Source organism: Charadrius vociferus, unplaced genomic scaffold (genome assembly GCF_000708025.1).
Source record: "Charadrius vociferus isolate BGI_N301 unplaced genomic scaffold, ASM70802v2 scaffold82, whole genome shotgun sequence".
NCBI lineage: Eukaryota > Metazoa > Chordata > Aves > Charadriiformes > Charadriidae > Charadrius > Charadrius vociferus.
Window position 1 is genome coordinate 119107 of NW_009647401.1, and position 12082 is coordinate 131188.

Genomic DNA, 12082 nt, shown 5'->3' on the forward strand with positions numbered 1-12082 from the left:
ATAATTTGGTACATCAGACCACCAAAATATGGGCCATATTTCTAGGAACTGTTCAGGGGACAGTTGCTGTGTAAACGTGCACGTGCATCAGTTCTTGTGGTTTCTGCAGGAAAATGGGCAATGTAACAGAAATGACTGCTATAGTCTAGCCTACCATAATGTCTCGGAACAGATCCTGGCTTTCAGGGTTATTCTTCTGCTCCAAAGCAATTCTGCCTGCCAAGGCACAGCTGCTTGTGCTTGCTGCAGGCAAGCTCCACTAACTTTCATGTGACTGTGCAGTTTTATCGCTGCTCTTTGCTTCTTTATGCATCCTGTGAAATCTCTTGCTGAGGCATTTGATACCAGAGTACCATCCCAGCGCATTAATTCTTCACTTGTTCTTTTGCAGGAAACAGATCTCATTCTGACCTTTAATATCTCCATGCATCGTTCTTGGTGGATGGAGAATGGGCCGGGCTGCACCGTGACCTCAGTAACCCCAGCCCCTGACTGGGCACCAGAGGATCATCGTTATATCACTGTCTCGGGGTGTTTTCTTGAATATCAGTACATAGAAGTGGCTCACAGTTCTCTTCAGATCTTCCTTGCAGTAAGTGTTTATAGACAGCTTCACTTCCACCACCTTTTCTAGATTTCTTCTTGCAGAATGTCATTACCAGAGGAGTGGAGTATTGTGGCGTTCATTCACAACCCCTGGCTCGATGTGTTAGTTTTGTTATGAAACTCTTGTTGTCTTGCAGCTAGTTCAAGTCACCTGTACACGAAAAACTCCAACATACATGTTTATTGCTGAGAAAACTGCCAACATGACACACACTGTTTTCCTGACCTTCATTTTGACCATTGACTGTGCCGCAAATCATTCATAGCAGGTCACATTGAAATTACACTATAGGATGTAAGTTGTGACATAATAAGTTACAGCTATTGCTGTGAAAGCCAAATTGAATATAAAAGAAAAGCCAAAATGAATGAGAAATTTTCAACAGTAAAAATAGATACAGTGATCAGTTCACAGGACTCAAAACTGATCAATTTGTCTTTAGCCATATTAGTCAATATGCATTTGAGTTGAATGGGAAAGGTTCTTCCCAAAAGGTAAAAATGTCCTTGTGTGAAAATCAAAACCAGAAATCTTAGATCTTTTTAGGAGGATAAGAATCCACCATTATACTGCAGAAAATGCATAAGGAATGAAAACAGCTTGTTTTGGGGGAAATTGTTTTGGGGGAAATTGAGAGGTTTTTTCAACCATATTTACCTGTACTAACACTTTTGACTTGTGTTGTCTCTGACCTTGGTGAAAAGATGACATAAACACTGACATTGAATGGCAATCTGCATTTTTATGTTTGCTCTAGTGATACAAACATGTTTAAGCTTAGGCGGAGATACATATGACTGCAAATAGAACTGTTAGTATACATCTAAATTTGGACCAGTGACTGGGTACATGACTCCTTCTATATAAATTTTTTGGTCAAGAGATTCCAATGTTTCGTCCAAAGAGGGACCATACTGGCAAAAAGAGAGAGGAAACCTAGTTAGTCAGATCCAGAAGTTAATGTAAGGCAGTTGGACAGTCCATAATACATAATGTGGCCCTCAGCTACCCAAAAAGCGAGCAGCTTTTCCATCTGTCTATTCCCCAGCCTAGTTGTAAATGACCAAGTACCAGGTGAGTTTGGCACAGTATATCTCTTTGTCAATACATCTCTGCATGGGCTCTATGTGTGAAAGATTGGCGGCTGATTCACCTGAAGGCCCAGTTACATCCCTTCAGTGGAGCCATTCCAGGTCTTCTCCATGCACCTCAGGTTGGCATGTTGTAGCAGACCAAAGGGACACTGACCAAGTAGGTTGCAAGGCAGACACTAGATAGGTCTGTAAGACAAAAGCAGACCTTGCTCCAGATAGTTCATACCTGCAATTTTGACAAGCTGCAGCTGGTGCAAAACAGACAAAGAGAAAAGTGAAACAAATTCAGCATGAATAAATAAGTAAGATTAAAATAACTTTACAATTTTATTTACAAGCAATTGTTATCACTCAAGCTTAACTCATAGAATCCTAGAATCCTTGAATCAAGTTGGAAAAGACCCCTAAGATCATCAAGTCCTAGCACTTATCCTAGCACTGTCGAGTCCACCACTAAACCATGTCCCTAAGCACCACGTCTACATGTCTTTTAAATACCTCCGGGGACGATGAATCAACCACTTCCCTGGGCAGCCTGTTCCAATGCTTGATATCCCTTGTGGTGAAGACATTTTTCGTAAGATCCAATCTAAACCTCCCTGGTGCAACATGAGGCCATTTCTTCTCACCCTATCGCTTGTTACTTGGGAGAAGAGACTGACACCCACCTCTCTACAACCTCCTTTCAGGTAGTTGTAGAGAGCGATAAGGTCTCCCCTCAGCCTCCTCTTCTCCAGGCTAAACAACTCCAGTTCCCTCAGCTGCTCCTCATAAGACTTGTGTTCTAGACCCTTCACCAGCTTTTTTGCCCTTCTTTGGACACGCTCCAACAACCTCAATGTTGTCCTTGTAGTGAGAGGCCCAAAACTGAACACGGTACTTGACGTGGGGCCTCACCAGTGCTGAGTACAGGGGGACAATCACTTCCCTAGTCCTGCTGGCCACTCTATTCTTGATACAGGCCAGGATGCTATTGGCCTTCCTGGTCACCTGGGCACACTGCTGGCTCATATTCAGCCGGCTGTTGACCAGCACCCCCAGGTCCTTTTCCTCCAGGCAGCTTTCTGGCCACTTTTCCCAAGCCTGTAGTTCTGCATGGGGTTGTTGTGACTCAAGTGCAGGACTTGGCACTTGGCCTTGTTGAATACAAATGGCCTTGGCCCATCGATCCAGCCTGTAGAGATCCCTCTGTAGAAAATTCCTACCCTCAAGCCCTCCAAAGGAGATGTCCAGGCTTATTTTTCTGCCTTATTTTTTTGTACGTAATAAGTGATGAACAAAAAACTCAAGGAATATATCGTTCAAGCTCAAATCTGTTCCTGATGCAACAAGACTTTTTGTGTGCCTGTGCCTGAACAGAGCTGTGTTTCTAGATAAGGTCATTCTTTGCAAGTCATGGGAATGGTTCAGAATAACAAACCATTGGTAATCCGGGTAATCCTCTAGCTGTAGCCAACTACACCTGTTTTTATATTTCCATTCATGTTACTGTAAATGTGATTATCATAGGTAAAGAGCTACACAGTGTAAGTACGGGTCAAATTTCCAAACCTGGTGCTTGCAGCTTTGCTGTTTACATCATTTTCACATTTCCAGTTGTGGGCATGCGGTTCTTTTTCAAATAGAAATGCTAGTATAAATTCACTGTCATATTAAATGTGGTGAGAAAAAGGAATTACCTGGTACTGCTCAGTGACGTATAACACAAAGTTAGAAGAGCTGGGTTTCAGCAAATGAGCTTCCAACAAACCCAAACCTTAGATCAGGTTTATCTCCAGTTAGTAGAAAGAAATAAATCTTTCCTTTAAATTTTCTTTTACGGGCGCTTAAGTGGATCTTGCATTTTAGCTATAAAACTATAAATTTCAACCTACAAATTGATTGTTTGCTTTCTATTTGTATTTCTGTACGTTCATGACAATGATCAAGCTAATGTTGATCTTGGCTCTTCCATGGACTGGTGGCACTGCAGCATGTTTTTAAGGATGTTTTCTGCTGCCTACAGATAAAAAGTTACAAAGACATTCAGCTTCACTGAGGACCACTTATATCAGTCTTTGAAAACATTACACTGAGTGTATTTTGTACAGCTTGCCAGTAAGCTCACACGGAATCCAGCTACAGAAGGTTAGGCTTCACATAGATGTGATATTTGCTGTGGATTACTTAGTGGAAAGAATATTACAGCTAAGATAAAAGCTATAAAACCCCCATGGTTTATACTTTCTAAAAAGCAAGTCTCAAGGTGGGCTGTGGAATAGTTCAAGAGTTGCAGACAGATACTCTGCTGAGGAGGTGCAGAATATGCATAGCCTACAAGAGACCTTCTCTCCCCAGAGCAACATGTCATGGAAGCAAACAGCACCAGATTGTGAACCATACCAATGCTGCTGCTAATTTTGTGCAAGTCGACACAGATTTTAGGTTTTTAAGAAGGAAATTTTGAAGAATTTTCATTTCCCCTACTGCTTAAACAAAGTTTAAACAAAATTAAACCAACTGGAAGGTTAAATGATCCCAAAGGTCAGGACAGTCCTTGGTGTGCAGAATGGTTGTGTTCGTCGTGTTCATTTTGTAATACCGGCCTTAGAGACTAAAGAGAGACATATGTGATGATGCACAGGTATTTTGTCAGCTTCTCCTGAGGAGGGAATTTTGCTCAGGATAGACAAACAACTGGGCAAAATTGCTAGTCTAGCACACGCTGAAGAAGTAACAGAAAATTCAGTTTGGTGGTCTCTATAGTTTGACCAGCTGAATACTCATGGTTTAGAAAATCTTCAAAATGGGGAAAAATTTAGAACTAATCTATGCAAGAAAATGCTCTGATAAAACAAAGATTATCCCAATTTGGGTATTTAGCATTTATGTATGCAAAGAGGGTCTGGAATAACCCAAAGTGATAATAGGGGCGGCAAAGCAGCCACAACCGCTCCTTTTCCCATGACACAGAGCACTTAGTGCTCCAGGTGATCCCGGTGGAAGACTACATCCTCTGCAGAGCCTATCAGTAAACCAGTCCTTGTATCACAGATATAAAAAATGACCATATGATGCACATTTATGTTTGTCCTGTAGCCACTTCCATGTCAGCACACTACTTCTTGCTCAGCTACTGTCTGATTTTTTTCATGTTTATGGAAATCTATTTTGAAAAACTTCCACTGATTTTTCACTCAATTATTGTGGTAGTTGCCTCTATGAAGTGGTATGCCACCAAAATCTCTGCGCTGCGCACCATGCTTGTCAGTTTTCACTCTGTGCTCCATATCAATACGTCCCATTTGGCTCTTTTGAGACTGAGCCACATCGCTATCTCTTTATGTCTACATCTTACCATCTTCTTCCAGCAAGTTGAAAAGAGAGAGGGGTTCAGAGTGAAGAAGGGCAAATGCGAGGGAGGGGAATCTATTTCATTCTTCAGTGCAGCTTTGCAGCCTGCAGTGCTGCAAACTGAAAAAACATATTTTTAGGGTACCACCTGCAGCACACAGCTGTATGGAACTGAACAGAAATGCTACGGGTGTGATTTGTTCTGCTTTGTGAGAAAACCTGGGGTCTCGGAAAACATGTGGGGAAGGTATTTCTATGAAACAAATCCCCCCTTTCCTGCCCTCCCCAATTCTTAGTGAATATCACAGCTAAATCTGCACTTTGACAGCGACAGTAATATATCTAATGCTGTGATGATACGTGGAGAAAAAATGCATAGTTTTGGCCACAGCCAATTCATTTGTTTTGCTGCACAAAGCTAACCCTCAGCGCAGCCTGTGCTCACACGCTGGGTGAAATTCTCCACTCGAATCTTGTCTCCCAGGGAAGTCCCATTTACAGAGCTATGACATCTTGAGCACCTAGACCATCCGATGTGCTCTGCAAGGACCACAACTCTTCCTGTCCTTGGTGCCTACACATTACCAAAATGAACTGGTCTGGTGATGGCACGACTTGGATACACCTACGCTTCATACATTAAAGTGTCCTTATGTTCTTAATGGTTATTGATTCTTGCTGCTTAGATCAGAGAAGCTATTTCATTTTCAGGACTACTGGGTTATCAAGGATAGATACACTTAAATTACTGATCTCCAGAGAGAAGTGTTCCAGGTAAAGAATGAAGTCAGTAGTACTAATGGAGATTTGATTTGCTACTGGTTTGCAAAATTTAAGTTGTATTCTGTATAATATTTACAGAGTGGAGGATGAATGAAAGTACCCACCCACCCCTAAACAATAGGTATAGGAGGTATAGCTGTCACGTCACCATGGGGAGGGCAGTGCCTGGGAGGGACACAGTGCAGGGTATACACCCCTGCTAACCTTGGCATGTAACGTCAGTGCTTAAGGTGGTTATTGGCTCTGTATAAATAGTATATGCATCCCAGCTTTTTGGTCACATAGCTTAAAAAAGGTCACAAGCTCGCAGTTTCACAGGCACCCACACCCATCAATGTCTAATTCTTGCTACGTATCCTACGTACAATTTTCTTCATTTGCACTTTTTGTTGAACTCTTGTCTGGTAACAGAAGGTGGAAATCTTTTCAGTTCAGGCCCTTAGCTGTGGTTCGGGTCAGTGGGTTCTGCTTCCAGGTTTACCACAATGTCCTTGGGAAAGCCTTTTCATCTCTGTGCCTCTTCTCAAGTGCTACAGAGGAATGCATGCCTGAATTTTTCATGTTCGGTTTATAAGACACTGTATCATTTGCATAGATAGGGATCTCTTGGATCTCTCAAAAAGCCTCTAAATGTGGATGGCACCCAGTACGGTCAGGCTTTTGTGTGGTACAAGGAAATTACAATGATGGTAATTGCATTTCATAGAGAAATGGAGCTCAGATTCTCTACGTCTTCCTTCTGCCTGTGTTTTACTCTTTGATTATGCATGACCTGCCCCCACTCCCACAAGGCTGTTCTTGCAAAAGTCGACAAATTAAAATCCATTTGTAGATCAAAACTCTGAAAATATGCAAATAAAAGATCAGCCTTGGAGATAAGTGTGACAGAATTACATATCTATTTGCCAACGCAGGATTAAAAGTATTTATTATGCTTGTCTTTTACTCCTCACTTACACACTCACAAGTCTATTGATTTTAGTGGAACTAAGTGCCCGAGTTATGGGAATAAGACTAATGTGAAGGCATCACCTTAGCCAATTTGGTTTTTAGTTATATAGCCCTCGAAAAGATGAACTGTGTAATATTATTCCAGTAAAACGAGTGGGGAAAAAGCATTTCTTATGTACTATATCTACATTATTGATGGTAATTTACATACCAAATAAATAAAACCATAAGTAAACTGTTAGATAAAAGTATTGACCATTTTCATAGTGATCCTGTCCACCGACTTTTATGTGCTGTATATTAGTCGTAATTCCTTTTTGTTCCTTCCTGTATTTATACTTGAGTATATGCTTCATGCAATCATTAAAATTATTATTTCATGCTTTAAAATTTGCAATATGTAATTATCCAGCCGTACTAGTTACGGTAAATGTATACTATTTGGGATTCTGCAAAGTCTGCATCATGCATAATACCTTTCAAGCTCTGATGCTGTCAGATTGATTTAAAACATCACAAAGCATAACTGTGGTATTAAGATGCAATAATACAGCTATGCAGTTAGGACGCCAGCTTCAAAATCTCTGCTCTGTTGCAGACTTACAGTATGACCTTTGGCAGGATGCTTAATTCATGCCAATTATTGTCTGTACTATACAAACAATGGTTCTTAAATATTTCAGAAAGATGTTGCCAGGATAATTCCATTAAACATTGCAAGGTAATCAAATATTACAGAAAGGTGGTCCATGTGTGTATTTAAGTACTTAGAACAGTAGAATAGCATTAATGTTCCCTGCTTCTCTTAAGGATTAATAATAATTAGAATAGGGTACTCTTAAAATCCTTAATGTTAGCAGAGCACAGGTGACATTAAATAGCCTCGTGCCCTTGTGGAGAGACAGGGGTAGTGAGTAATCATGCACTCTCATAGGAATTTCTTTACTGTGGAGTCTATTTGTGCTTTAGACCCACACGCTCAAATATGTTTCTAACAGTATATCGCTTAAAAGCCCCCAACAGTGCTGAAGACAGTATGATTGCGAAGCAAAGCAGCAGTTCCTGTCCAAAAGAACTAGCCTGCAACGTACGAAACAAGCCAGCCAGCCTGTATGGACAGAAAAGAGGGGAAAGATGGGAAAACAGAGAGGGAATACTAGTTGGCAGTTTCAGTACACCTTCTGTTTGACCAGTGTCAGCTTTTTTGTAGGCATGATAGAAAAGCCCTAAAAAGGGTTATGAACCGGAATAATGAGTGAACTTTGCATTGTCTGCTCGAAAATTCTCCTAAAAGGCAGCAAAAGAGGAAAGTGAATGAAAGTTTGTAATCTATTAAGTGGCTGACAGCAAGCTGGTGGCTCATCAGCAGTGCACTCTTATAGTGACAGGAGGGGACAAGCAATGCGGGACAAGACACAGAGAGCCTTGCAGGTGAATGCAGTAGTTGAATTTCACTGGAAGAAACTAAGGAGGGGAAATGGAGAGATAAAGCAAGCTGTGGAAATTCTCTGCAGTAGCCCTCTGGATGGGCTCAGTCTAGACTGAGGCGTTGGTCAGGAGCAAGTAAAAGATGTGGCACATATAGGGGCAGGATGCTCCTCTGAAGCTGTGACTCATTGAGTGAGAGATCAGGAGGGCATCAGCAGGACAGTAGAGGTTAAAGGAACAGAGAGCTTGTAAAACTCCAGCATTTAGAGCAGGAAAGGGAAATGAACCCTCTGTAAGGGAAAAGTACATTCTATATTTTTTTTCTTTTTTTTTTTTTTTTTTATGTGGGAAGACATTGGTGAGACCTGTGCAGAGAAAAAGACTAGCAGTTCCTCCAGAGACACCAGCAAATGACAGAGCAGGACTAAAAGAAGTGAGCAGTGGGTGTAAAGCATGTGGGTCTATCAGCAGGACAGACTGCGTGATAGGAGGGGCAAAAGATCAAAGGCAGGGGAGAAGAGGGAGAGAGTCATAGGAACACAGGAAAAATAAAAGCTGCCTGACTCCCAATGTCATTAGAAAGAAGGCAAACAGCAAAAGGATGTTTCTGTGGGTCCCAAAATGTGCACGAGTGGAATCAAACAAATCATAAATTTGCCCCGGGTTGTCCAGGTTGAAATGCTGAAAAGCAAACAGGCAGGTGCTTTTGTCAGAGCTGCAAAGCTTCAAGGCCAGGAACACCCTAAGAACTTGTGCCCTATTAAAGGTCTTCACTGAGTGCAGATGGATGATACCTTTTAGGAAGTGTCACCACTTGATGCAGGCCTTGGGTTCTACTAATAACCCAGCATATCCCATTCCTGCCCTCAAAATGCTTATAATGTGATATGCTAAAAAAAACCAAACCAAACCAAAACAAAACAAAACACAAGATAAAGATCTGATCTACTTGCTGATAATGCAAAAAGCCAAAGCTCTTGCAAAACATCTGACCCCCAAACGTAGCAGTAAACTAGCAGTCTATTCTTAATTTTCCACTCCTCCATTCCTTTCTGCTGACCAAGAGTGGCATACAGTCTGTCTTAACCCTGATGCCATTTTCCTTTCTTGCCATCACAAAGGTCTTCAGTTGTGCAGAAAGCACATCTTGCACATAAAAGCCCTCGCTCAGATTCACCCTTGCTAATTTTGTTTCCCCACCTGCCTTTTCACAGCAGCCTCCACCACTTCCTCACACATTTGCTCCTGCACGTACCCCGCAGGTCGGCTGCCTCCTCCTGTGCTTGTGTAGTGGTGAGAATATTTATACGTGAGAAAGGAGACAAGAGCTCATGTAATCAAGTTTTGACTCTTTGAACCTAATGGGGGGAAATGACATTATTTAATTAAGGTGGAGTTCCTTTCTAGGGCAACACAATGATTGAAAGAGAATTGATTCTTAATGATATAGATTGGTACTTTAGAAAGACTGTTTTTCAGTGCAGGACTGGGCAAAATCAGCACAATGGGAAGAGGGTATGAATCATTGTAAAGTGCTAATTTAATAACACTGTCATGCCGTGTTAGCAGAGGAGCAACATCAGGTTCAGGCATCTTTGACATTGCCTCAAAGCACAGTATATTGCTGTTTCTCTGTTTGACAATAATGTTAGAGCATATGTCATTAGTGTTTTGAAGGATTACTATAAGAAGATATTTCTTTATGCCTACATGTGTTATCTGTTGTTGCTTCAATCAAATTTTACCTGCATTTCTTCACCGCTCCTTGCAGAAAACCGAATTGTACACATCAAAGCATAAACGGTCTTTTAATGAGCAAGGAGCTTTGTCAGTGGAATTGTACTCATTCATTTCCCTAAAAGCTTCCCTTCTTAATGAACTGGGCTCATATAAAGCCAAGTTATATGATAATTGTCTGAAAACAAGTTTGCTCCGACTCAGTGGAGAGAATTCAGTTTTAAATAGAGTTACCTGACTAGTGCACACAGGATTGCCTCTGAGAGGTTTATTTCCCTGGCGGAATGAAAGGCAACAGCACCAGCATGAGCTGAGGCTGGAAGAAGCAGTTCTGCCTCTCACAGATCCTCTTGCACTAGCGAAGGCGAATAGTGAATGAGATTTTTTGGGGGCAGGATCAGAATTGTGTTAACCAAGAGCTGAACATTAGACTCATTACTTTGAAGCCTGAGGGAAGTTTCCCGAGAATTTGGTTTGACCATCTCATATGTGTACCTTCACGCGGGGGACTCTGATTCCAGCTGACCCTGTAGGGCAGATAGTTACACGATACAGCAATGAGATTATGGTTCCCCAGGCTCAGTGCCTCATGGCTATCCTGGGGCTATGTGGTGCTGGTGGTGCTGTGCTGACTGGCGATGCTGGCTTGTCGACTTGCTTCCTCCCATAGCTGGGACTTAAATTATTCCTCAGTTCCAGTACTAGCACAGTCCTGCTACCATTTTCATGACGCTGTTATAGTATAAGACCTGCATGTGAACACTTTCTGGCTGTACTCGGGTCAGAAGCATTGGACTGGGGTCTTTTTACCTAGTTTTGGTGAGCCTCTACAGGTTTTTTTATGCTTTGAAGAGATTCTGGACAAAGAGCCTAATCCATTTAATTTTCCTTCTCTACAAGTGAATCTATATGGTACAGAAACCAAATTACACGTGCTTTAGATGTAAGAATAATGTTAAGAATAGCAATAACAATAAACAACACAAGCTTCTGTAATCATAAATATTCCATTACTGCATGTAATTAAACAAAAAGCAATCCCTCTTCATACTGAAAATTCATAGTCAAGTGTGAGGTTCACCAACCCCATTCCTGGGCTGATTCTGAAGGTACAATAGACACACTAATGCCTCTCCTTAGAAATATAAAAAAACCCATCCATAGCACAGATGTACCTTAGTATCACCATGCTTGGTATTCTTGCTGATATTACAGTACTGCCTTGTTCTGCCATATACAAATGTGACAGCTATTATTTTGCCAATTTGCTCCACACCCCATAGGGAACCACGAGTTCCAGAAGTAAGAGGCCTCAGTTCATGAGTTAAGCTAATTTTTTCTCGAATATAAGAGAAGGAGTGATAAAACACACAGCCAACTTTCTTACTTGGCTATGGAGAATAGTGTATTTTCCCCAAAAATGCAGAAAAGGCCAGTACTATGGCTGGTTTCCAGGTAAGGCTTTCAAATTTGTGTCAAAACTTGCATAGTATACTTTATGTAGTATACTTCATGTTTCATTTTTGTGTGCTGTGAGCATAGCTTCCTGTGCAAAAGATTAACTGAGCACATAAAAGTACAGCGTTACCTATGAAAACGTAGAATTACCTTTTTTGCAGCTTTAGTCACGACAATTCTGGTCACAATACCATGGTTCAGAAAATCTGGTCTGTTAAATTCAAGAAAGATGAACTATGTCAGCAACTGAACTTGTCTCGAAGGTACTGGTCAATGATAGATTCCTAAATTTCAATAATACAAGTCAAATGCTTTTTGTAGAGCTAACTACCCCAGTAAAAATACTAACTATGCCTAGGGAAAATGGAAATCTAAGAAGCATTTAGATGTCCCTTATGTTTAGAGTATGTAAAATAAAAACAATATTATATTATGAATTCTCTAAATTTTCCCCCATTTTCTAGCACAGACAGCGTAACAAGGCTTTTGCCTTCCAGAAAAAAAGTACCTAGCTTTCTGTGGCAACTGTGTACTCACCTGGCTGCTTGGGCTCTGGACTTTCTTGGTACATTTATACTTGGATAGGACACATCCTAAGAACTGTCACATGATTATTCATAAAGTGTAACTTTTGCTACAGTCCCCATCATGCGTTTGCCCCAGATCAGCTATCACTGTCCCAGATATCATT

The 12082-nt window shown here is 41.2% G+C and overlaps 1 protein-coding gene across 1 annotated transcript in view; it reads left to right on the forward strand.

Moving 5' to 3' along the window:
- Positions 1–394: 394 nt before the first annotated feature.
- Positions 395–12082, forward strand: part of LOC104282075 (sodium/potassium-transporting ATPase subunit beta-1-interacting protein 2) — a 77164-nt gene continuing 65476 nt past the window's right edge. Inside the window, exon 1 of the mRNA XM_009880142.1 lies at positions 395–592. Within this exon, the coding sequence (XP_009878444.1) occupies positions 425–592 (168 nt within the window). The 5' untranslated portion in view covers positions 395–424. The remainder of the gene's footprint in view (positions 593–12082) is intronic.